This window comes from Sciurus vulgaris, assembly GCF_902686455.1.
Source record: "Sciurus vulgaris genome assembly, chromosome: 5".
NCBI classification, from domain to species: Eukaryota; Metazoa; Chordata; class Mammalia; order Rodentia; family Sciuridae; genus Sciurus; species Sciurus vulgaris.
The window spans coordinates 10,385,948-10,413,540 of NC_136465.1; the positions used below are offsets into that span (position 1 = coordinate 10,385,948).

General features: G+C 46.1%; 1 protein-coding gene across 5 annotated transcripts in view; it reads right to left on the reverse strand.

Annotated features, from left to right (window-relative positions):
• The window catches only part of PTK2B (protein tyrosine kinase 2 beta), a 115,451-nt gene that overhangs the window by 25,722 nt on the left and 62,136 nt on the right, over positions 1-27,593 (reverse strand). For all 5 annotated transcript variants that reach the window (XM_079141278.1, XM_079141274.1, XM_079141276.1 and 2 more), the window contains exons 3-5: positions 4,996-5,174; positions 4,384-4,471; positions 3,222-3,301 (exon numbers count right to left, since the gene is read on the reverse strand). In XM_079141278.1, coding sequence (XP_078997404.1) covers positions 3,222-3,301; positions 4,384-4,471; positions 4,996-5,174 — 347 coding nt within the window. The remainder of the gene's footprint in view (positions 1-3,221; positions 3,302-4,383; positions 4,472-4,995; positions 5,175-27,593) is intronic.

Genomic DNA, 27,593 nt, shown 5'->3' on the forward strand with positions numbered 1-27,593 from the left:
ACTGAAGTATTTATTGGTAGCAATGGTGGTTTAAGCTGGCACCATAGCCAATGTCCCTGCATGTGCCAGCTTTCCTTCCCTGTCAGGATTGCTGTGTCTAGTCATTTCACTGACTATTGTAGACATTGTCCTACTCTTGATCTTACATTAAAGTAACTTATGCCTCTGATCCCAGCAACTTGGGAGACTGAGACAGGAGGATCTCAAGTGAGAGGCCAGCCTCAGTAACACAGCAAGATCCAAAATAAAAAATAAAAAGGGCTTAGGATGGAGCTCAGTGGTAAAGCACCCCTAGATTAAATCCCCAGTTAAAAATAATAATAATAATAATAATAATAATAATAATAATAACTCAGTAATCCTTTAACCCAGATGTCCTATAGATGTCTGGGAACAGTTTTATGCTACTAAAACTATAAACAGAGAGAAGCAAGTAACTTATGACCCCAAAGCAATGAGCTCAGACAATTCACTGTGTTTAGAAAATCGGAAGGTCGGATCCTCACTTCAAACTAATTATCTAGAATATTTATTTCCAATGAATTAAAGGATAAATATAAACAATAAATCCATTTTAAAGTAGAAAGAGAATCTAGGAAAATATTTCCAAATCACAGGGTCAAGAACATCTGAAGCATGAAATTATAGAAGAAATCCCCAGTAAGAGCATAAAATATGAACTGTTATGTCCTGAACAATTTTTAATCAGTCTTTGGAACAGATTGTCAAGCAATGTAAGCAGCTATCACTCAACAAACAGTGGTCTCAATTTTAGAAAAACAAGTATACTTGGAAATATTGAAATGGAGCTACCCAGTCAAGGGAGGTGACTGAATTCCAGGCGTAGTAATGGGAGGTCTTTCTACCTAGAGTCTAACTGAGTCTGTTTAAGTGCCACAGTGGGACAGATCATTTGGTTCCTCAAACTTATTTCTAGCACAGAGGCCACGAGCGTCACATTTTCATTTATAGCAGGATATTTAGATTAAATAATATATTCAGCATTTGTAAAGCACCTTCAATAAATCAATAAAACATCAGTTAGGTTTCATTCCAACTCTATGATGTTCGGCTAAAGGCAAAACCATGGTGACGATATGGAGCCCAGGAGTTGCTGGGGTTCGTGGGAGGGAGGGATGAAGAGGTGGAAGGCGGCACTTTGGGGCGGTGAAATGACTGTATGATATTGTCGTGGTGGACGCAAGCATTTGTCCAGACCCACAGAGTGTGCAACCCCACGGGGGAACCTCCACGTGAGCCGTGGCACTTGGGTGATATGGTGCGGCCACCAGAACAACCGCTCGGCTCCCGCAGCGCTGGTGATGGAGGGCTGTGCGTGGGACAGAAGGCACTTGAGAACTCTGTGCCGTCGGCTCAGGTCTGCTGAAAATCTAAAACTTATCTGAGCAACAAGTCTACAAAGAACAAGTAAATAAAATAAGGGTAAGGAGAAAATGTGAGCTAAGTAAATGCATAGTTTTAGAACACGTTAGCCCTGGTCATGGTTGTAAGTACTTGAAGTACAGTAACTCAGACTTCATAACAACCCTATGAGGTTGTTACCATCATTCCCATTTTACAGATGAAGGGACTGAGGCACAGGGAGATGAAGTGACTTGCCTAGAATAACACAGTAAATGCAAGCCCCAGGATGCACCCCCAAGGAGCCCAATTTCAGACCTGGGCGCTACGTCATTATGTCCAATTCTCCTGGGTAGGATCTGAGTCCACCGAGGATTCATGTCACTAACCTCACGTCTCCTGCACGTACCATTCTTCTTTTTTAAACCGAGAAAGAATGCATTACTCTTTTCCTGGTGATGTCGTAGTCTATAGGCAAGGTATGTAATCCATGATGCTAACAGGACAAGGGACTATTACCCACAATTCTGAAGCAAGAGCCACGGCCCTGCAAGGGTCTACCTGTGGTATGATTTTCAGAACCATATCTGACTCTCTTAGTGAAAAATAGTCAAAACTTGACTCTAAAATAGTCCAACTTCATTCTACCCTTGTCGTTTAAAAATGATCAGGTGTGAAAATGTATCAGGTTCACAAGGTAGACGTTTCCCACACCCTTTCCCCATCAGCACCCCCGCTGACCTCAGTGGTCACCGGTAAGAATAGGAACCTCTGTCTGATGCTCCTGAGACTCAGGACACATGGGTCAGCACATTCTTTTCAGGAAACAAACGTGGGTTGGGAGCAGTCCCGAGCTGATCAAGAGCAGCATCACTGCACTGCACATTCCCGACCGGACCCTTGGAGAGTCACACAGCCCCCGGCACAGCAGCCCCCACCAGCAACAGCTCAGGGATGACTGGAGGGTATAAGAACGTGAAGCGGAATGCAAATGGGTCCTCTCGGTGCTGCTGTTTCACCCAGTGATGACTGACATGATTTACTAGACTCTCCAAGTGATACCACAGTCCTAAGTGTGAGGTCCACAAGCAACTGTCTAATTTCAGAGGGGAAGACTACAGGATGGGATGTGGGTTACAGGGCTGCAGTGGTTCTGGAAGGCACACAGTGTCTGGTGTCCTCATGATGTCATTAGACTGCCATTCTCATGGCCTCTTACATGTCAGCCCTCTGTGCCCTTCATGTTCACCCTACCCCCATTCTTGGGTCTAGGCTTTTCCTCCTCTGATCCCTGGGCTTGGATGCAACACCTACTGAGTGTCATTATCTGCCAATCAAGAGGTTTTTCTTCCCCCAGGAGCAGTTCAAATCCCCTCTTCCTGTTGCCTGCAGGCAAGGTTAATGGCTTCTACTTAGAAGATGGGCCCATGTTCATTCTTCCTTTTATTATGATTGTGTACACATCTGTTACCTCCCAAACACTGTGAGTTTGAGGACATTGCTGAAAGCAGTGCTAATTTCACACAGAGCTGGGGTGCTGTAGTGGGCAGCACAGATGGGGACCCCTACATTCCAACAGCCCTAGGACCCAGCCTGGTGCTCCGAAGCATTTGCACTTGAATGGCAGCAGAAGCAAGGAACAGAGGGAGAAACAGGCAGCAGAGGCAAGAGCAGGACAGGGGGTGGGGACTGAGCAGAGGGAGCTGGGAGCACCTTAGAGCCCCACTCTGTTGGCTTCCCCTCCTCTCCTTCCCAGCTGTCACATGCCCTCTCCTGCTTCCACCCGAGACACATGGAAGCCGTGGCCAGCCTCAGTCCCAGCATGGTGCTCTCCCAGGAGAGACCTGGAGGCCACTTACCTGAGCTCCAGACAGCCCAGCTGCAGGGCCATGCCCTCGCTGACCTTGCTGGCATAGCGCTGCATGTAGTCATTCCGGAGCTGACGAGAGAAAGATCACAGGTCAGACTCACACCCTCATCCCTTCCCTGAGCAGAGGCCCCAGGAGGTGACACACTCCTGCCCCCTGAGCTGTCTCATGCTCACCCAATCACAGACAAGCATTGAGCAGGGATGGGGAGCAGGATGGGAGCTCCCTCTGTCCCCTGGATCCCTGGCCAGTGGAGACCTTTCACAGGCTGAAGCTGTGGGTTTATGGGAAACTTTCATACACATTCTCTCTGTGTTCCAGATTTCTCTCCCCGCCCCCATTTTGGAGAGAAAAAACCCCAAGATTTGGAGAGGAGTCAGTAATTTTTCCAAAGCTCTGTTGAGAAGTAGGAATAGATGCCATCCATGGTCCAAGAAACATCTGGATTAGTGTTTAGGAAACCAGAGGGGAGATACAGGAAGAAGCAGAGACCAGATGGAAAATAGTGGCAGTAGCTCACTCTGCCTTGTGATTCTTCTGCCCAGGTGCTGGGTACTCATTTAATGCCACGGCAATTCAAAGATGCTTGGCATTTATTCAAGAGAGCCAGTTATCACATCTTTAGAAGTTTTGTGAGCTGATAGATATCACATTGGTAGCTTGAATCAGGCTTTGATGGGAGCATTTACACCATGGGAATTGGCAGGCACTACAAATCATGGGTCTCTTCCCAGCACACTGCCAATGATGTCATTTGATCCTCACAATAACCCAACAGAGTAGGTATTATTATTCTCTTCATTTTATAGAAGAGGAAACTGCTTCATGCAGGTAAATGAAGTCCCTGAGAATACAGGTTAATAAATGGCAGAGCTGGCTAAAAATCAGGTGTGAAAGACCACAGAGCTTGTATGTTAACCTGCTCTTCCTGCTTCATTAGCCCAGTCTCTTGGGAAGCCATGGAAGTCCTAGAAGAGCTGGAGCTTATGGAACAGGTTAGTCTGCTCCAAGGTTGGATCAGCAGACACGGTCCGAGTAGTGGCTTCTTGGGTGGGGCCCTCCAAAACCTGGACTTTGTCTTTTCATTTCCCTAGGACAGGATGGATAATACTTGGCACTTAGGGTGCAATGGGACTTTGGGAGAACTTTTTACCTGTTGATAAAAATAAAGCAGTGTGGTCCTGTCTTCTTTCAGGCTCTCCATGAAGTCTTCTGGCAAGTAGCGAATTTGAAGGTCATACCTGTGGCAGGAAGGTCAGACTTGGGTGATACAGGGAAGCTCAAATCTCAAGGAGGAAGGGGGTCCCCCAATGGCTGAAGGAACTCCACTCCTTAGCATGCAAGTGCTGCCCATGAGGCTTCTGGACACCTCTCCAAGACAAGCTTCTTCTTTTTCTCCTCTGAGGTCAGGCTGAAGACCATGAAAGAGAGGTGGCCAGTAGGCAGTGGTCAGAGCTAGCTGTGATTCACCCTTATGGCAACAGTTGTCCTTAGGTTCACAGACCAGCCCTTGGCCTGGGCTCTCCATCCTCCCTTCCCTCTGCTCCCCTTCAGCATAGCACTATAGTATCCCATCTGGGGACATTTCTGGATTTCTGCCCTGAGATACAGATTTACTGTGAGTGCATGTTAGGCCTTGAGAGTGCATGCATTAGACATTGTAGGAGGTCTAAGTCTAGGATGCCACTTGGATTTTCTAGAAGATTCTGAGGATGGGGAGTGCTCCAGGGAGGACCTCCAGGGCCTCCTCACCCCTCATTCCTACCTCCACTCGGCCTCCACGTGTAGACATTCATACTTGTCCTGCACCTCACCCACCGTCATCTGGGGGTGCAGCCAGTGGATCTCATCTGACTTCATGTGCTTCAGCCTCAGTCCATAGCACTCAGCCAACTGGATGTTGGGCCCAATCCGCCCACTCAGCAGGATGGAGGTGATGATCTCCTACAGAGGAGAGAGGGGCACAACTCAGAGGTGAGATTTTCTAGGGTGAGATTCTGTCCGAAGGATCTGTTTCAGATTCCCTAGCACTTAGTGCAAGATGTGGTACACAGGGAGCTCTGTGTGATGAACGAACACTTTGGCCAAATGAGACAGAGACAGAGGAACTGAGGAGAGAGCAGAGGTGAGGAGAAATGCAGAGACAGCACAGGTGCTGTGCCTCTGCACTGCATTCCAGTTGAACCAATTATGATTCACTGAGTAGTAAAAAGCACCTTCTTAATGGCTCCCAAGTTCACCAGCCTTACTGAGTACTGGACCAGGCACACATGATTGGCACACATGATTTCACTGAATCTGCACAACACTGGGAAGCAGGCAGGTGTCCTCACGTGACAATGAGGAAACTGATGTAGGTCACTCAAGCCATGGCATTAGGCTGGTATTTGAACCTGACCTCTTGGACTCAAGATTCCACTAGCTGAGCTGATCATTGGGATGGCGGGGTGGGCAAGACAGAAGGACAAGACTCACATCAAGGGAGCAAGCGGCACAGTCCCCACACAAGAAGGATGGTCACAGGAAATGGAGATATGACGAGAAAGGTGGCCCCTTGTTCGTGCTTTCTTGTCACCCAGAGGTTAAGTGGGCCACTTGCCCACAGCCCCATGCCATAGCTTTCTGGCCAGCACCAGAGCTGGATTGACAGGAGGGCCACTTGGGAAGCTGCCTGGATATGAACCACCAAGGCCTTGCCTGGTTCTGACGTCACTTTGGCACCATCTTAACTCGAGTTTCTCAAGCGGATCCACATGTAATGGGCGATTGGAGCCCCTCTTGACAACAGAGAGGTCCCCTGGATGCACATTTAGAAGCCCACAGGCACTGACCTGTCCTGCTGGATGGCTTGGCAGTGTGAGAGACTGAATGATGGATACAGAGGCAGTTGCTGTTCTGACCAGGAAGAGCAGTGGCACTTTATTATTTAGATTTCATGTTTTTTTATTTTTTGGTTGCTTTTTAACATGCCTCCTAAGAAGTTCTCTAAATGAAATGCAATTAATCTCTTAATTAGAACAAAAAGGAGATATGCCATTTTTTTTTTTCTCAGAAGAAAATGTTTCTTCTTGTCTCCATTAGGAAAATGTTGAATAATATTAAAATATACAGGTCTGAAGGAATGCCCAGTTGTTCCTCTGCCCAAGCACCCTTGTGTTTGGGTCCAGCTACTTCCTACCAAAATCTTGATGCTAGAAGACCCTCCTCCTAAAAAATTCCTTTCCTGCTAGGAAAAAAAATTGCCCAGCAGAGAATTTGACTACTGCTCTGTGAGACAGATAGGGAAACTGAGGCAGTGCACGCACATGTTAGCAGTGGTAACAAATCAGGATGGGAATCAGCTGAGGCTCGGGAAGAGGGCTGGGACCTAGGGTACCCGCAGGGAGGGAGACGTGGGATGAGGATGAGGTCAAGGTTCTAAGTAGGCAGTTTCGCCCCTCTCCACCACTTTCGCCACTCATCTGTACTTCTCTGTCCGTGGTCCTCCTGATACGTCACCCAGAACCCCTCTTTCCCTCCTGAGGCCCAGCTGGACTCCCCACTTCTGGGGTTTAAATCGACAGCCTTCCCTCTCCCCAGTTAAAACTGAGGAGGCCAATGTTGAATTTCCTCAGGGTTGGGCCCCCTGTGCTGTTTATTATTGAAAACCTCTAACACACGTAAGGTCAATAGAGGAGCATAATAGCTCCCCTCTCACACACAGCCCAGCCTCAGTAACGCCGGCCTCCTGCCCCTCCCACTTCACCTCTGCCTCCTCCTACGCTCCAACCATGACTCAACTGCTAATTTATTTGGTGGGTCTTCATTTAAGGTAAAATTTATGTACATTATAATGCACAAATTTTAACTGTATGATTTTGACACGTGAATGCACCTGTGAAACCCACACACCAATTAAAGAAAGGTAGTTTTCCAGATCCCTGGAAAGTTCCCTCTTATCCCTCCTCAGTCATCCCTCGTGGTCCACCCCCACCCCTCCCTCCCAGGAACCACCCCTCCCCAGAACCTCTCATACATGCAATCATTTCTGGGGGCCGTGTTTTTGTGTCTGTTTTTTTTTTCACAGAGGAGAATACCTGAAATCCCCCCACCTTGTTGTATGTGTAATTTGCTTCTTTTTATTCATGGGTGATCTTCTGCTTTATAAACAAAACAAAATGTTTATTCAACCCCTTACTCCTAGAAACAGGGGCTTTTTCTTATTTTGACCACTGAGAATTAAATTCCTTTGAAAACTAATTTACAAGCATTTTTGTGCATATATGCTGTTGTTTACTTTGAATAGTTGCTGAGGAGTAGAATTACTGGGTTGATGTTCGTTTGACCTTAAGAGAAACTGCCACGCTTGATCCACTTCTGTATTTCCGTTGTGACACGAAGCTTCTGTTACCCAGCACCTTCTCCAACATTCAGTGCTGTCAGTCTTTTCAATATGCATCATCTCAGCAGGGAAACCAAGGCACAGCATGATCAGTGTGGGAATCGGCTGAGGTCCAGGATAGAAATATCTCATGTGCTTTAATCCACGTCCCCCAAGGGCTAATGACACTGCTCACATTTTCATGTGTGTCTGGGTCATTCACACACCTTCTGTGAAGTGTTTATTCAAATCTTTTGCCCCTTTTTCTATGCTGTGTTTTTGTGATTGACCTTTTAGGAGATCTTTATACATTTTAGGTAAAAGTACTATGTATTATCTGTTCTACTCATATTTTCTTCTGCTCTGTAGTATGTTTATTTCTCATTTCAATATTAGTGTCTCAATAATCTATAACTTATCAAAAAATTCTTTTATGGCCAGTGCTTTCTGCATCCTAAGAAATCTTTGCCTGCCTCCAGGTCATGGAGATATTCTGTGTTTTCCCTTTTAAGATTCATAGTTTTAACTTTAAGATCTATGATGCATTTCAAATTAATGTTTCTGTATGGTGTGAGGCAGGGATAAAACTTACAGTTTTCACAGTTGTTCAGCATTAGTTGTTGACTTTTCTTTCCAAAATGAATGGTTTTTCTGTCTTTGTAAAAGATCAATTGGATTTCTAAGTTTAGGTCTATTTCTGAATTCTCATTTCTTTCTATTGATCTTTCATCACACAATGCAGAATACCATATTGTCCACGTTACTGTAGGTTTAGGGATCTTGAGGTCCAATGGGATAAATCTTCTATTTCCCCCCAAGATTACTGAGCTTTTTAGATCTTCACATGTCCATATTAATTTTAGAAAGAGCTTTTCCCCTTCTTTTCCAAAACTTTGCAGCATTATAATTTGGACTGTGTTAAATCTATAGTTTAATGGTGGGGGGTGTTCAGGGTTGACCTCTTATTAACATTGCATCTTCCAATTCTGAACATGGTATATCTCAGTTTATTTAGATCTTTAGTTTCTCTAAGTAATTCTTTATAATTTCCAGTATATAGGTTTTAGTCCTAAGTGGTTGATGTATTTTGGTGCTTTTCTAAATTAGGATTTTTTAAGTTGGTAATTTGTTTTGCTCACCCTTTCTCTGACTCCCTTCTGGCTGGTCTGCCAGCCCCAGGTTCTAACCTCTTACACCTCAGGTTAGCAAGGCTGCAGCTTTCTGCCTCTGCCCCTCCCAGACTGGATAGTGCCCTCAGAAGAAAGAAAAGCACTCACAAATCTCATTTGTCACAGTCCGTCTCCTAAGAGCAGATGTCCCTCTTAGTCTCTGCTTACTGTAGGCACTCTCCAATCTTTAGGGATTTCTTTAAATTTTTGTCCAGATTTTATCATTGTTACCTGCAGGAAGATTAGTCCAACCAAGCTATTCCACTGGTTTTGAAAACCTCTATGCTATGTCTTGAACGAATCTGTGTCCTCTGCAATTGAAAGAGGCCTAGGGAGCTGAGAGCTCTTTTCAAGTCACTACCAGTCAGACAGCAGGACAGCAACTGTCAGTAATGCAAGCGCCATGCCACTCTGGCAGGGCCAGCCACCCACCAGTACTGAGCTAGACGTCCTTGGGCATCGATGTTCTCTGGGTTCCGTTTTTGTTTGTTTGTTTTTGTTTTTTCATCTACAATATGGGGAAAATCACAGTATTATTGAGAATGGTTTTGTGAGAATTAAATTAGAACTCTTTAGACTATCACTTGACTCAAGGTAAATACTAAAAACAGCAAAACAAACAAATGAAACATTATTTTAACACAACAAACTTGTGCAAATTCTGGTGCTTCGTACACTAGGTTAGGAAAACAAAAATTTGGCCTCCTGTTCTTCTACCCTTTTTCTTTTCTTTCTCCTTCCCTAGGAGGCGGTGGCATGGCCAAGGGTCAATGTGGTGAGCTGAGGAGGAGGAGCAGGGCCCAGGGCAGGGCCGGCTAGTGATGAGGAGTCTGGCTGCACACAGGGGACTGAGCAAAGAAGAAAGATACTGAGGATGATGGGAAAAATCTATGGCTGGGAAGAGTATGCAGACTGCGGAGAGGGGAAGCCCACGGAGGACCAGGAATAAGGAAATGGAATTGGAAACATTGTTGTGACCCACAGCTTAAGAATAAGAGAAAGAATGGGACTGAGCTTCATTTACAGGAAAGTCTTAGGGGCAATGACATCCCCTGGTGATTTGTAAACCAACCACCAAGTCTTAGTTTCCAGATAAATACCCTTCATTTCTGAAAGGATCCAAGGCTCCTTGGAGAAATGGGTGATTCCAGGGCTGGGGCAAAAGAAAAGAAAAAAGTACAAGATGAGTCTGAAACATCATTCTGTGCCAGGAAAAGAGAAAATGTTTAGAGGATGTTGAGAATATGTCACAGTGAGACAGAAGGAGCTTGAAAGGGACCCTCAATGGCCAAATCTGGGACAACCTAAGTATTAACATATAAGGATAGAAATTAACTGCCACTGAAGATATAGACTCTGAATAGATAAATAAGTGGGGGAGAAGGGAATGCTTTTCCTTTCAGTAGAAGGTCAACTAGTAAATGTAAAGGAAAGGATGGAAATAGAAATCGCCATTCGGCAACAAACTCAGCATTGGCTAATTAGTGCAGGATTCGTCAGTGGATGGCGAGGATGGAGAGTGGAGATCTGATGGTGAGCAGGGACTGACGGGGCACTGCTCCTCAGACTCTGACCAAAACCCAGCTGACAGGAATGGCTCACTTCTCAAGGTTAGCCACACCCAGGGTTGGGACAGGGAGCCATAGCACGCTTCCTGACTTGATGCACCAAGGAAAGCGGAGCATCATTTCTGAGACCATCCTGCCAAGAGTTCATGGCCCAAGCCTAGTCATGGGACTCAGGTTGGGGGATCTCCTCAAGAGTCCCCGGGAACAAATGGGAGAAAACTGAAGAAATATGACGACTGAATGCAATGTATGCTCCTGGATTGAGGGAACTAGACGTGGTTGGGTCAGCTGGATGGAATCTCTGGGTGGCACAGTGGCATCGGGGATATGGGCTGTATGAAGGTGTCGGGGTGAGGGTTGCATGGTGGTATCAGAATAATGCTGACTTCCCAATTTACATGGCTCTAGTGGAACTTGGCAGGAGAGTGCCCTTGTTTGGGGAAAATAAACACTGGAGCATTCTGGTAATGGTGCAACATGAGTACAACTTGCCCTCAAATAGTTTTTAAAAAGTAATGAAGGGCATGCTTGTATGTGTTTAACGAGAAAGAGTTAGTAAACAAGACAAATGATGATGCTGAACAACTGTGGAACCTGGACGAAGCTGACATGGATTCTTTGTAATGCTTTTTTTTCCAACTTTTTGTTAAGTTGGAAATAATTCCAAAATGAAAAGAAAGAAAAGACTCCTATAAGGAGATTCCCAGCCATATGAGAAAAAAGACACCATACCAAGGGTATGGATAAGACTTGTGTCAGGCCAGACAGAGCCTTGCCACCTTCCACGAGGTATCTGAGAGGGGCTGAATGGAGTCCAGCTCTCTGTTTCATGGTTGGTGAAACTCTCTAGGGCCTGCCCTGGGCAAGGAATTTCCAGGTGTCTTTCCTGGAAGCCAGAGATTCTGTTGGAAAGACGGTGGAGTAGTGTCAACTCTAGGTCCTTGGAGTGTAAATTCATGACTCTTTGCTTAACAGACGCAAATCTATCTTCCTAAGAGAAGAGAAATTTCAGCCTCAGGAAAGGAAGAACTTGGGAGTTCTCTAAGCTGAAACGCACTCTCTGGGAGCCTGCCTGGTGCTGGGCAGATTCCTACCAGGGCACTACCAACATCACCACTGCTCATTACTGAGGTTGTATGATAAAGAATGTGGCTATTCAAAACACTAGAAAAAATAGGGATAGTGGGAACATTCCTTAACATTGTAAAGGCCATTTATGCTAAGCCCATGGCTAATATCATTCTAAATGGTGAAAAACTGAAAGCATTCCCCCTAAAAACTGGAACAAGGCAGGGATGCCCTCTTTCACCACTTCTATTCAACATCGTTCTTGAGACTCTGGCCAGAGCAATTAGACAAACCAAAGAAATTAAAGGGATACGAATTGGAAAAGAAGAACTCAAACTATCCCTGTTCGCTGATGACATGATTATATATTTAGAGGAACCAGGAAATTCCACCAGAAAACTCTTAGAACTCATAAGTGATTTCAGTAAAGTAGCAGGTTACAAGATCAATGCCCATAAATCCAACGCATTTTTATACATAAGTGATGAATCTTCAGAAAGAGAAATTAGGAAAACTACCCCATTCACAATAGCCTCGAAAAAAATAAAATACTTGGGAATCAATCTCACAAAAGAGGTGAAAGACCTCTACAATGAGAACTATACAACACTAAAGAAAGAAATTAAAGAACACCTTAGAAGATGGAAAGATCTTCCATGTTCTTGGATAGGAAGAATTAATATTGTCAAAATGGCCATACTACCTAAAGTGCTATACAAATTCAATGCAATTCCAATTAAAATCCCAATTGTGTACCTTACAGAAATAGAGCAAGCAATTATGAAATTCATCTGGAAGAATAAGAAACCCAGAATAGCTAAAGCAATCCTTAGCAGGAAGAGTGAAACAGGGGGTATTGCAATACCAGATCTTCAACTCTACTACAAAGCAATAGTAACAAAAACGGCATGGTATTGGTACCGAAATAGAAAGGTAGATCAATGGTACAGAATAGAGGACACGGACACAAACCCAATACAACTTTCTCATACTAGACAAAGGGGCCAAAAATATGCAATGGAGAAAAGATAGCCTCTTCAACAAATGGTGCTGGGAGAATTGGAAATCCATATGCAACAGAATGAAACTAAACCCATATCTCTCACCATGCACGAAACTAAACTCAAAATGGATTAAGGACCTCGGAATCAGACCAGAGACCCTGCAGATTATAGAAGAAAAAGTAGGTCCAAATCTTCACCTTGTTGGTCTAGGACCAGACTTCCTTAACAGGACTCCCATAGCACAAGAAATAAAAGCTAGAATCAACCACTGGGATAGATTCAAACTAAAAAGCTTTCTCTCAGCAAAGGAAACTATCAGCAATGCGAAGAAAGAGCCTACAGAGTGGGAGAATATCTTTGCCAATCATACTTCAGATAGAGCACTAATCTCCAGAATCTATAAAGAACTCAAAAAACTCTACTCCAAGAATTCAAATAGTCCAGTCAACAAATGGGCTAAGGAAATGAATAGACACTTCACAGAAGAAGATCCTCAAGCAATCAACAAACATATGGAAAAATGTTCAACATCTCTAGTAATAAGAGAAATGCAAATCAAAACCACCCTAAGATTCCATCTCACCCCAATTAGAATGGCGATTATCAAGAATACGAGCAACAACAGGTGTTGGCGAGGATGTGGGGAGAAAGGTACACTCATACACTGCTGGTGGGGCTGCAAATTAGTGCAGCCACTATGGAAAGCAGTGTGGAGATTCCTTAGAAAACTTGGAATGGAACCACCATTTGACCCAGCTATCCCACTCCTTGGCCTATACCCAAAGGACTTAAAATCTGCATACTACAGAAATACAGCCACATCAATGTTCATAGCTGCTCAATTCACAATAGCCAGACTGTGGAACCAACCTAGATGCCCTTCAATTGATGAGTGGATAAAGAAACTGTGGTATATATATACAATGGAATATTACTCAGCCATAAAGAATGATAAAATTATGACATTTGCAGGCAAATGGATGAAATTGGAGAATATCATGCTAAGTGAGATAGGCCGATCTCAAAAAGTCAAAGGACAAATGATATCGCTGATAAGTGGAGGATGACACATAATGGGGGGGAGGGAAGGGTTAGAGTTAGGGTTAGGGAGGGGGGCAAGTATGGAGGAAGGAACTACTGTATAGAGGGTAAAGAGGGGTGGGAGGGGTGGGGGGAAGGGAAAAAATAACAGAATGAATCAAACAACATTGCTCTATGTAAATTTATGATTACACAAATGGTATGCCTTTACGCCATGTACAAACAGAGAAACAACATGTATCCCATTTGTTTACAATAAAAAAAAAAAAAAAAAAAAGAATGTGGCTATTCTCTGTCCTTGGTTTTGGGGAAGAAGCCTCTAGACCTTTGGAATTCCCAAGTTAAAGGACTGCCTTTGAAATTTAGAGTGGGTACCTGGACCACACTTGAATCTATGCTAATGAACTGACACCCTAGATGGTTTCGGGATGGGTTCTGGCCAATCATGTTTCACGCTTTCAGGTTGGAAAGACCAGCCCTGTGATTGGAGGGTTGGAGCTTTGAGCCACATGACAGCCTGACTTTGAAGGAGAGGAGGAAGCCGGAGATCAAGTTCAATGTGGTCAATGATTCCATCAACCAATCAGTCATGCCTCCATAACAAACCCCAAGAAAACTGTGGACACTGAGTCTCAGGGGAGCTTCCTGGTTGGTGATGCATCCTAAGGACATGGAAACTTCATATTTGGGATCCTCGTGGACTTTGTGTTATGTATTTCTTCATTTGATTGGTCAAAACTAAAATCACTCCCGTGTACGGCACTTCCCTGAGTTCTATGAGTTGGTTTGGCAACTTATGAAACTTGAGCAGAGTGGGAACCCCCACATCCATAGTCAGCTGGTCAGAAGTGTTGGTGGCTGGGAAAGCTAGAGCCTGCATCTTGGTCTGAGGGGAGGGCTGGCTCGTGGACTGTGCCCTCAACCCCGTGAAGACCATATGGACTGCAGAGTTTGCATTGCAGAATGGCCTGATCCTTCAGGCACAGCAGGGGAAAAACAAGATTGATGACAAGTGACACAGAAAGAACACTGACTTTGGAGTTTCTCAAACCAGGGTGTGAATCCAATTCTGACACAGTTTTAGCAAGACAGGACAGTCTCCTCCCTGTTGCTCTCTCCCCCTTCCTATTGAGCTGCAGAATGGCTCTTCATTCAAACCATCAGCACCAATGGCCCCATTCGCACATGCAGAGCGAGTCAGGGGTTCCAGCTGGGAAGAGCCCTCAGCTGTGGAGGAGCTTGTATTTTGTAGGTGGGAGGAAGAAAGTGGCTGAATTTCCGTGCCCCCCGGGGAGGAGTCAGAGAAGGGCAGGCTTGGGGGCTTGGAGTCACCTTCCCTGTGTTGGCTTCGGTAGTGGTCCTGCCTCTCTGCTCCTCGCTGCTGCTTCTCTGGTACCCACACAGCTTCTCAAATGGCAGGGGCAGCAGCATGGGGGCTCCACCCACTGCCCATCAGTTGTCACTAATGAGTCAATATTTCTCTATTAATAAATCACTCCTTAAGAGTGACAGTACAAGATGCTTACCTACTCACTCAAGTGCCAGATGGAACATGATTTTTTGAAAACAGTCTGAGCTTTCTCAGTTGCTCTTTGGATAAGCCTGGGATTCTTTTTCTGCAGGAAGGCCTTGTCTGCCCCGAGTGAGGCTTCCAGGCACTCCCGCTGCCCGTGGCGCGCAGCCTGGATGTGAGAAGCCTTCTGGTGCTTTCTTGCAAACGTTGGCATTTCCTGGGCTTCTCTTTCTGCTTGGCTAATGATGATTTATTTGCTTTATCAAGTAGTGCGAAGACCTCCCCCCAGTGCCTTTACCTCTCTCCCCATTCTCTGACTTTTCTTCTTGTAGGTCAGAAACAAGAAAAGAATGTGACTGGATGGCTTGTCCCCATGCACAGGAAAATTTACAGTCACGCACTACATATGTTTCAGTTCCACAATGGATCACATAGGATTCTACTATCTAGTGATGTCAGATGTGTGTAAGAGTGCAGTGTTCACATGAGGATGAAATTGCCCCGAGATGTGTTTCTCCTGTCATCAAGTGACACTTGACTATGCTTCCAAAGGGAATGTTCATCCAAGCATTTAACCTCTCAATTCGTTTTCCCATCTTGGACTATACTGATCACACTGTGGAACTTCCCTGGTAATCTCTGTGGTCTATTTTCTCAGGCTTATCTGTTTTTAATCAATACCCAATCTTTATATTTTTCTTGAGTTTATTAAACATGATGGATATTAGTGGCTGGATTCTTCAAAACCAAGGTAATAACTGAGGTCCCCACTGTCCTCCATTGGGCTTACCCTTTTGCAAAGAGTGGTCCTTTCCTAAGGTCACATTCCTGATGGGTGATGGCTTATATCCAGTAACCGTCAATAGAAGGTAACAAAGGCCTGTCCTTTCATTCCAGTTGGGATGATTCCACTGAGGTGCCCCAGCTCCAGAGCGCCATGTGGAATGAGCTGTGTCACCGCCTAGCTTCTCCCTCTGCCAGGTCCCGCACCCCCACTTCCAGGTACCTCTTGTGAGAGTCCTTGTCCTCACACTTCCGTCCAGGCCTCCATGCCAGGTCTGCCTCCCAGGAGCCCCACGGAGACCCTGGCCTACAGACCACCTGCTGGGCTTGATTCAGGTCACCCTCCTTATCTATTGATCTACGAAGACCAAACACTGCTCTTTTTAAAGATGACAGAATTCAAGTTTTAATAAATAAGATACACTTAATCCTTGGTTCAAAAGAGTCTTGCTTCAACTTTGTTTAAAAAGGCATCACTCTGAGATTGAGGACAAATTTAAAGCAAGTGACTAGAGTTGAAAATTCCCTTTGATTCTTTGTTTTCTATATGATAACAGGATAAGACCCAAACTCTTTCTTTAGCATAAGGATTAAAAGGCCCTTTGGAATTTCCCTCCACGTGTTCTTCCCAGCTCTGTCTCCCCTTCTTGACCCACAAAGTGCCTAGCCCTAGGCACTTTCTACCCTCAACACAGCACCCCTGCCTCCCCCACGCCCCCATGCATTTCTCTGTGCCCAACCACATCGCCTTCTTGCCTGGCTCCTTCACTCTCCCGACTTCTCCTGGTGAGCTTCTTGTCATCCCAGGTGTCCCTTAAGGCCCAGTCCACACTCTGAGGCCTCTGGGAATCCCTTCCTGACTACCTTTGACAGATTTCTCATTTCCTCTGCAAGATTCCAAAGGACTGTCCATACACATCCAACAAAATATCACTATGGATTGAGTTTTGTCCCTACAATAAGACGTTAGAGTCCAAAACTCCAGTTCTTATAATGTGACCTCATTTGGGAACAGGATCTTTGCAGACTAATCAAGCTCAAATGAGGACTTTGTGATGGGCTCTAATCCCATATGATTGATATCCTTAGAAAGGAGGAAATTTGGAAACCCAGAGAGACACACTCAGGGGAGTGCTGTGTCAAGATGCAGGATTTGAGTGACAAATCTGCAAACCAAGGAACACCAAAGACTGTTGAGAGGCAAGGGAGGATTCCCCTAAGTCCTCAGAGGGAGCACAGCCCCACTGAGGTCTTCTTCTTGACTTTCCCACCTCCAGAACTGTGAGAAGATACACTCTCATTGTTTTAAACCACCCTACGTGTGAGACTTTGTTCTAGCAGCCCTGGGCAACTAACGAAGACACTTTTGAAATAAAACAATATGAAATAAAGACAATATGAAATAAAACAACAATCCATGTCTGATGTACGATTAGACAGACACAACAGTCACTTTAGTTCTAATTGTAAGTGGTTATGAGGATGCTAAGACATTTTGCTACCCGTCTTAGCAGTGATCTTCCAGTGATACCTCTCCAAGAGATGACAATAAGGATTTAAATGTATTTCCAATTATTTTTAGATGTCAGACTAATATTTTCTGGAGTGTGACACTGTATTGAGATTGGTTGGCTCTATGTGGGTCACAGATAAGGAACTTAGGCCAATAGCTGGCACACAGTAGGTGCTTAGTAAATGATAGCTGTTATCATGATAATAGGCAAGAGAAGGGATAAACCTGGTCCAAAGTTCAAGTCAACCTGAAGAGCTGGACTGATTAGCTCAAGAAGTCTGTTTCTGAGACCTAGGGATGGAGCCAGCACTGGAGTCAAGTGTCCCTGGGCCGGAATCTCCCGGGCTCCACCTGACTGAGTGGGAGCTGGTGCCCAGGCAGAAACTGGCTAAGTAGGGGTCCAGGGAAGCAGCTGGAGCTGTGGCCACAGTCGCTCCACCCCGCTGAGCTCCCAGGAGGGGGTGCAGAGTTGAAGAAAGCGCTCTTTAGAAAAGGACCTGAGGCTGTTGGTGAGCTGAAGCCAGTACCAGCAGAGGTGGGTGAAGGGTGGGAAATAATAAATGAGCCTGTGGGGTGATCAGGCTGTGGTCACAGAAGCGGCCATACTAGCTGGTCAGAAAAACAATGCCCAAAACCCCAACTTCCCTCTGCTCGGAGCGAGAGCCATGGAGGGGTTTAAACCCAGGCACCCCACTCACCCCAGCTGCGGCTTCCCTTTTCCCTTCTGTTTGCAGAGACCAGAAGTAGCCTCAAGAAAGCTGGTGAAGAGGTAGCAAGAGGCTTCTCTGTGGCCGACTTGACAGTGCATGAGACGTGTCCCCCCCAAAAAATGCTCTGTTAAAGATAAACGTGTTCTATCAAATATTCAGACTTACTAATAAACCACAGGGTTGGGCTTTTGATGCAAAGTTGAGCTTTGGTGGAATGACGAATAATAAAGATTAGGGAGAAAAGTACCAGGTGGATTTCATGCATTTCTTCAAAAAATTCTCCCTATTAAAATCTTTTAAAATAATGACTTTCTAATGTACTGTGAGGCCAACATGCGGCAAGTGCCTTGGCAGGAGGGGTGGGTGATGCAGGTTGCTTCAGGGTCCAGGTAAAGCAGATCATTGCTCACGTGTGGTGACGGGTCCAGGGCACCCATTTCACTATAATGCTTTACGGGTGGCATCAATGAGTCTCAACAGGGCACCACTGACATTTGAGGCAAGAAGATTCTTTGTCACGTGGTACCATTCTATACCCATAGCTACAGCCCACTGAAAGCCATGCCCCAATTATGGTGACGGTGATGACAATGTGGACTTGTGGCTATTCTCTGCGGGCTTTATAACCGGAACCCATCTGTCCATCCATCAAATAAGGACTCATTAATTAATTCAGCAAATAGGGGACATGAAAGAAGTAAGAGGGAGGAAACAGGTAGCTAGGCTTTTTTGGAGAAGAGCCTTCCAGGCAAAGGGTCCCAACAGCATAGAGGCCCCTGGGTGCAGCACATGAGGCTCCAGAGTGCTTGGTGCCTTTAGAAGGGACATGAGAGGCTGGAGTGGAGACAGCATGGAAGAACTGATGGGGAGGAAGGTCAGGGGGCTCAACCAGCCATCAGCAAATATTTTCTGTAAAGAACCAGCTATAAAATGTCTTAGGCTTTGTGGACCCTAGGGTATCTGTTGCAAATACTTGCCTCTGTTACTGTAGCTCAAAAGCAGCCATAGATAATATGTGAGGGTGGCTGTGTTCCAATAAAACTTTATTTACAAAAATGAGAGTGATGAGCCATATATGGCCTGCAGGACACTGTTTCCTCACCCCCGTTGTAAACCAAGGTGAGACTTTGGATTTTATTTTGAGTGAGACAGGGAACTGCTGGAGAGTTTAAAGAAGAGCAATGATATGATCTAAGCTATGCCTTAAACAAGTCTTTCTAACTGACCTATATTTTAAAAATTCACTATGGCTGCTATCTATAGGGTGGAGCAGTGGGGATAAGAAAAAAGCAGTTAGCAGGCAAATGTGTTATTCCAGGCAAGAAACACTGATGACCAAAGAGGCAATGGAGTCTTGGGAGGGAGTCAGAATCTAGGTGTTAGTGACGGTAGAGCTGACAGACTTCCCAATGGACTGAATGGAGTCTGAGAGAGTGAAAGAAGTCATGGCCAACTCTAAGACCTGAGACATGATTGACCAAAAGGGTGGAGCTGCAGGCAATGGAAAGACTGGAGGAGAAGACAGGTGCTGATGTTGGTTCTGCACATGTGAGTAGACATCCAGTGGAGATGGCAAGCTGGCATGCGGGGAACAGAATGGGAGTCACGGGAGACTGGAGTCAGGAATGAACATGGCGCCACTCAAGTTAGAATCATAGGCAGGGGACTGAAGAGTGACAAGGCACCAGCCTAGGGTGTCACATGCCTGACAACATCACAGGAAGCCTCACATCAGAGCACGCAGCCTGCAGGTGCCCCACAGCTGAGAATCCTGGGAAGGGGGAAGGAGTGGTAGGCTTGTGTCAGCCAAGCTCAATGGTCAGCTGTGCGACAGGATGGCGTACGCAGGTGTGTAAAGTGCTCACACTTAGCTCGGTACATCTGTACGTCCTGGTCTGTGCTTGCCTAAGTACAGAAGCCAGTAACAAACACTGTGATCCTGAGAGACAGCTAGGGAGTTGAAGAATGGGGGACCCCAAAAGATATGCCTATGTCCTAACCCCGAGAACCCCAAGGTGACTCATTTGGAAAAGGGGTCTATATAGATGTAACTGAGTTAAGAATCTCAAGATGAGGTCATTCTGAACTATCCGTGTGTCTCCTAACCCCAATGACAACTGTTCTTATAAAAGACACACAGGGTGAAGAGAGGGCCTTGTGAAGACGGGGCAGAGACTGGCGCACTGCTGTCACAAGCCAAGGAATACCTGGAGCCATCAGAAGGTGGAAGAGGTAGGGGAGGATCCGTCCTAGAGCCCTCAGAGAGACCGAGGCCCCGCTGACACTTTGATGTGGGACTTCTGGCCTCCAGAACTGCGAAGGAACCATTCGTGTGTTTTTAAAGCACCAGGTTTGTAGTAATTTGTTATGGTTGCAATAGTAAACTGATTAAAAGGCCATCTGAGTTCTACGTCCTCAACACACATAAGGGATATTTTTTAAAATGTGAAGAATAAAATAATAAAAGTTAGCATAACATCACTCTGAAAGCATTCAGCTTGAGGTGATAAAAGCCTCTAACAAGGACATTTAGCAATGCAACCACCAGATTAAAAATAGAAGCAAAAGCATAGACACCTGACTGCTAATTTGTCGATGTCGTGAATCTAAGCATTCAGATAAACAGAGAGGCCCAGAACTCTGCATGTTTGCCTGTGCTTGCCTCGGTAGGTGTCTGTGTGGGTGGGTGGCCAGGAGCACTCACAGGAAATGCGGAGGGGTGCAGACAGGAGGAGGTTCTTGTGAGTGTGCCTCTTTATATTATCCTGAGTGTCAGTGTGGTACTGGTTTGTGGCTTCCTGGCTGAGCTCTTCCTCTCCTGTTCCAGTCACATTCTCATGCATGGGGGCCTGGACTTGTGCCATCTATTCTTATTAGGGTACACTTTCTTTTAGAAGTGATAACTGCCAGGCCAGGTAGCCCTCCCCTCCTTCCCTCTTGTACCCCAACCTTGAGGCCTTGCCCTAGCTGCATCTAAAGGAGGGCAACAGGGATGCTCTGGGAACCAAGAACTTGGGCCAATGGTCTGCAGGCCAGACTGCCCCTCTGAACTGCTGCTGGTCCTGGGGCTGCTAAAACAGCTTGCCACAGGCAGGGCGGCCTACGCAACACTTAACTTCTTATAGTTCTGGAGGCTGGGAAGTCCAAGATCAAGGTGCCAGTTTCTGGTGAGGGTCTACTTCCTGGCTCACAGACAGCTGCCTTCTTGCTGAGTTCCCACGTGACTAAGAGAGAGTGTGCGCTGGCCTCTCTTCCGCTTATAAGGGCACACTAATCCTGTAATGGGGGCCCCACCCTAATGGTCTTATGTAAATCTAATTACCTCCTGTCTTAGTCTGTTCCTGCTGCTATAACAAAATACCTGAAGATGGATAATTATAAGCAACAGAGATATATTGCTCACAGACCCAGAGGCTGGAAAGTCTAAGATTAAGGTTCTAGCAGATTCAGTGCCTAGTAAGTGTTCCAGGATGGTGCCTTCTTATTGCATCCTTACGTGGCAGAGGAGAAGGGACAGGGGTGCTTCCTGCATCCTCTTTTTAAGGGCACTAACCTCGTTCTTGAAACCCCACCTTCCAATTCTGTCATATTCAGTATTAGGTCCAACATAGTCTTTTGACCAAAGTACCTCCCAAATGTGTGAAGGCCACCTCCAAATGCCAACACACCAGGGGCCAGGACTTTACCATATGAACTGGGGGCACACAAACATTCAGTCCATAGCACACTGCCATGCTAGGTGACAGGTTAAGCTTGAAGTTAAGTGGGATGAGTATCTCATGGTGTCAGGGAAGTAGAGGGCACATTTGGGAAATGGACTCTGCCCTCCTCCTGTGCCAGGCAAGTCCCACACGGGGATCACTCCTGCAAACCCGAGACCCCACTGTGGGTGGGAGAGATGCACCTGGACGGAGTGGGAAGGGCACAGAATGGCTTTAGTTCCTGTCCTTCCTGGGGATGCAAAGGTGAATTCCCAGTGCAGTGCTGCTTCAGGAGAAAACAAGATGGATCTCAAGTGTGGCTTTTCAGCATGGTGGAGGCTGGCTGAGGGAGAGGATGAGGAGTGGGGGTCCTGCCAGCAACTCTGAACCCACCACATCAGAGACGAATGCCCACATTTTGCTTACTGCCCTCCTGAGGGGGAAACAGATGGTCTGATGAGAGGGAAGCACACACGCAGAAAGTGGGTCTGCAGATGACAGCCAGGGGGAGAAGACCCCACGAACAGGCCAGTCAGTGTGCCAGGCAGGGGGAGGACAGAGCATGGCACTTAGAAGCAGGTGACCAAACCATTTAATCTCCGATTCATAGTACTTTGGGGATTGGCAGGGGTACTCCGGATGGTTATCCCTGGACATTATGTGTAAGCTGGGACTCAGACGAACCAGGACATATGGTCACCCAACCCAAAAGAGTGAGAGGAAAAGGAGAGGAAGAAGGGGTGGGAGAGAGAGAGAGAGAGAGCGTAATCATGAAGGAGATGCCCTGTGTGGGCACAACGTCTGGGTGACGCTCTGCCAGTCGTTTTCAGAATGTCATTTTAGCCCCTTACCCAGACAGGCAAATTCGCACGTTTGAGGAAAATAGAATGCTATAAGTCTCCGCTCACTACAGAGATTCAAAGCTCCCGAACAAACACAGTTGCCTATGAGTATCCAACCAAAGGGAAATGGAAAATCAAGAAGAGCAAAGGGCGTTTTTCATTTGGCGCATTGCTGAGTCTCTCCAGCAGCTTCCTGATTCCTGAGGGGTCCGAGGCACCAGGGCCAGGGAGAACTTCCATGGCTTTTAACGGAGCAGGTACCGTGAGGCTATCACATGTGCCCAGAAGTGAGATGGGAGTGAACATCACTCTGTGAAGTCAGCAGGCACACACAGAGTAACCACGTTTTGGAGCCGTGCTACAGCAGGGCCTGTGCCAGGGCGAGTCTCCATTGCTTCCATTTCATCAGATGCAGCTAAGTGGGGGTTGTCAGAATTTCAGGAGTGTTCTCATGGAAGGACACGTGCTTGGCAGGTCTGAAAGCGCTGGCAGCATTTTGAGTACTGGGAGGACGGTGAAAGAAGATAGGGAGCTGGAAGCAGAAAAATTGGTTGGAGTCAAAGCCAAGGTAGGGAAGGAAGGCTGTCAGGAAGCAGAGGGAGGGAGGCGCTGCTCCAGGAGAATCTCAGTCGAGGATGCCAGGCCTGGGTTCCCCACTGGACATTTCCTGACAGCTCTAGTCGGCTCTGAGTAGCAAAGCTAGTCCTCCATGTGTGGACCCAACCCTTCTGGTTATTTCTTCTCCTCAGCCCTGTTTCTTCCGGTCAGTGCTTTTGCCTCAGTTGATAAAGGTTCATGCATTGATAGGAGTCAATTTCAGTCTCACTCTTGGCCAGGAAGCCCGGTGAAAGCAGGGGTGTGCCTGTGTTTTGGGGTGTTCTGCTGCCCCAGACCATAGCCAGCATGGTATCAGGCAGGGAAGACCCAACCCTATTCGAGGAATGGAAGACAGAACTATTCAAGACTCTTTCCTCAGTGACCTCATCCACAGCCGTGGTTTCAACCGCCATCTAGAGGCTGACCACACTCAACCGTCAGTGCCCACACTGGTTCTCTCCTCCAGAATATGCACCCAAGAGCTACTCAGCATTTCCATGTGAAAGTGTTTAAGCATCTCAGTTGCACCGAAAGATCTGAAACTGAACTGGTGTCACGTCACTCCCTGCCCATTTCTCCTCCAGTGTCCTTCGTCTTAGGGCCTGTCCACCTGAACCAGGCTGCCGTTCTTCACACCTCCATGGTCCTCACTCCTGCATCCTCCATCTGTCACCACAGTCTGTTGCTTCCATATCCTACATTCTCTGGATTACAATTGCTTCTTTGCATGGACCAAACTGGTTAAGAGTGCAGGCTCTAGAGGTGGGTTGCCTGGATATAAAAACAAATTCTACCACTATTAGCAAATTTTTAACTTCTCTGCACTTAATTTCCTTATATATAAAGTGGAGAATAGTATGTACTTTATAGGGTCCATCTCAGAAGTCAATAAGATAGTGTATATAAGGGGCTTTCAAAAGTGCCAGCTGCCATCACCACCTCCACCAATAAACACCACTGCTGCTGTTATCACTGCCATCGTCACCACCACCATTAACATCACCATCACCATCACCACCACCATTACCATCATCACCATCACCACCATCATCACCACCACCATTAACATCATCACCATCACCACCACCATCATCATCACCACCACCATCATCATCACCATCATCACCACCATCATCATCACCACCAACATCATCATCATCATCACCATCATCACCACCACCAACATCATCATCATCATCACCATCATCACCACCACCAACATCATCATCATCACCATCATCACCACCATCATCACCACTGCCACCAACATCATCATCACCACCATCACCCTCACTGTGGCTACGATCCTAATTTATTATCTTTAGCCTTGAGCAGTATCCACCTAAAATCACCCCACATCCATTCTTGCCTTCCTCCAATCTATTTTCCACTATGTAAACCTACATAATCTTTAAAAATCACAATCTCACATCATTCGTATGTTTAAATTATATCAACATCTTCTGACAGGGATGAAGTAAAGGTCAAAATTATTAACATGTTTTGTTATTAACATTATTAACATGATCTCTCAGCCTCCAATCTGTCAGGTTCTTTCCCACCTAGGACTGCCACATGTGATACTGCCTCTGCCTCTTGCCTTCTCCTCTTTCCTTCACTTCATGGTCAAAACTCTAAAATGCTTGTCATTCTCACTGCCGCCAATCTCCTTTCCATTGCACAATGGTTCCTGTTCCCGTCTCTCCACTGAAACTGCCCAGCAAAGAGTCACCCATGGCACCTAAAAGCAATGACCTTATTTCTGCCCTCACCCGACTTGACCTCTCTGAGCATCTGACACTGGTAAACACTCTTTCCTTAAAGCCCCTTGCCTTTGGCTCCCCTGACTATTCTCTTGGTTCTCTTCATCTTTCCCCGACTCTTCTTTTCCTTCATTTGCTTCTCTTCCTTCATCAGCCCTCTGGAAATTGATTTCCCTGGGTGTCCCAACTGGAACTCTTGCTCTTGCTCATTCTCCATGGCTGACCCTGCCCTCTCGCCTGGCATCCATCACACGATGATACCCAAATCCTTATCTCTAAGTCCTTTCTCCCTCCTGAGCTCTGGGCCCACATCTCTCCGTGGAGGTGCTTCCAAGACACTTCAAACACACCACATGTGGAGCTGAAATCTCAACGCCCTTCCTTTCTCTGCTCCTATCTCAATGAATGGTGTTCAGCTGCCCAGGCAAGAGCTTGAGTCACCCTTGTCTCCGTCCTTTCTTCCCCACCCTACATCTAGTTAATCATCCAGTTCTGTTGCCTCTGCCTCCTTAGATGCACTCAGACTATCTGTTGACTTATCTGATCCCAGTGACGCTCCCTTGGTTCAGGTCCTCATCATTTCCTCCCACACGACAGCCACCATTTCCTAACCCACTTCCCATTCACAAGCTTCTTTCTCTAATCCTTTGTGCTCTGCTGCCAGGGTTTAAGGAGGAAAGTGCCCTAAATGATTTTCCAGAGGACTAGGCATCCAACTTTTAAATGAGTGTTTCTTTAGGCCAATAAGAAACAGCTAGGTAAGAAAACATCCCCGCGGCGCCCCTGTCTTAGAGCCCTAACGGGCATATGAGTTTATGAAGGTTCTGAGAAAGCTTGCTATAAAAGAGTCTGTTCAGAATTGTTGAGCCAAGCATCTCCTAAGCTTCCTTGAACATAAGACCCTTTTTCCAGGGTACACTCATTAACATCTTTCAGAACACCATGTGCTATTTTAAAACACTAACGTGATTGTCTTACTTCTCAGTTTGAAAATAAGAAAGATAAATAACCCAAACACCCAAAAGAAGACAACTTAAACTTTACTCTCTGGGCTATTAGTTACCCTTGGAGATTTCTAAGCAGGGTAATCACCTAATACTCATGCAACCAATATTTCCAATTATTTGAGGCCCTGCTATGTGCTAGGTACTCCTCGGGTACCATCTCCAATCCTATGACAGTGCTGCAGGTAGAAGTGCAGATATATTAAGCATTTAGACCCAAGCCCACATACCACCAAGGGTGGAGTGACACATGGTTGGAAGTCCAGGTAGCTTTATGGCCATAGTTGTTTGTAATAAGCAGTGACATTAGAAGGTGACCTTTAGCCTGCAGGGGACACTGGAATCAGGAAAAATCAGATGCTTGGATGCGAACTCCTAGAAAGCCATTCCTTTCTTCTGTTGTTGTCGTTGCTCCCTCTCCTCTGTCCCCACAGCCCTCCAGATGATGCCCTTAGAACTGGTAGCCATTCTTAAGTTTGGGCCTCCCTGCCCTTTCTGTGAGCCTACTGTTCCTCCTCCCCTCAGACACCCACCAGGCCACCACACAACTCTAAGAAGATCTCTCTCCCACTTCCTAAAAATTGTGTGCTGCTCCTTAGTGCCTGCCCAACTCCAAATTTCTCAGCCTAAGTTCTAGACCTCCATTATCTGCCCTCAACTTTCCATCTTGGTCTTGACTTGAAATACTTTCCTAAATAAATCCATGCTCCCCTCAAGCCAGACTACCCCCATTCAGCAGCCTCCCAGCCTCTGCCCATGCTGCTCCTCCTCACCCCAGAGTTTCTGCTTTAAATCCCACCTATCTTTCAGGGCCCTTCTCACTGGACCACCATAAAACCTGTCCCAATCTGAACCAACCAGATCTTCTGTGCTTCTCAGCATGAAAGGTCAAAGAGTTGCCCCTCAAACTTGGAGATTGGGTGAACTTCTGAAAATTAAGCTCACCGTGGATGGCATCAGCTATCTACAACAATGATACACCCAAAGGAAGACTCCAGAAGCAGACAGTTAAGAAGATATGAAAGCATCTTTCTGGAAGAAGGCAGCCAGGGCTTACTTTCAGGCACATTTATGCTCCCATATCAGAAAGCATAAGACAAGTCATCAAAGCCCTAATCAAATCAGTTACAGGAAACAGAAGGAGTCAACTGAGCCAGAATTGACAGCGGTAACTGGCCAAGACAGTGAGCTAATCAATTACCCTCTGCTCTGGTGTGTGGAGGCACGGTGTGTGCCATAACAGACGGCAGGCAGGATGGCGACATGGCCAAGCTGCCACAGCACCAAGCGGAGGAGTCATTCACGGAGTTGAGAGGCACCGGCTTTTAGGACACAGGAAGGGTTGGCAATACCAGGGAGAAGAACTCATCCAGCTGCTTCAGAGCTGGGTGCTGTTCCTGAATTCCCTGCTTCCTGTGCAAATCCTCCCAGCAGCCTTCTGAGAACCAATTTCACTTTCCCTTCCATCATCAAGAAGGAATGTTCTGGGCAGAGGAAAATGCGTCCTCACTGAACCCATCTCGCGGAGCCACTGGAGGATTTAATGAGATCATGAATGTAGGAAGATAGACCCAGTTGCTCCCATGTAGCCAATGTTCAATACGTATAGGTGATTTTATCAGCCAGTATACTGGAACTCTGCTTTTGATGACAAGTTCATATAGATTTAGTTAAGTCAAACTGACTTCCTGGTGTCTAGACACCTTGATAAAGCTGGATACCTGGAT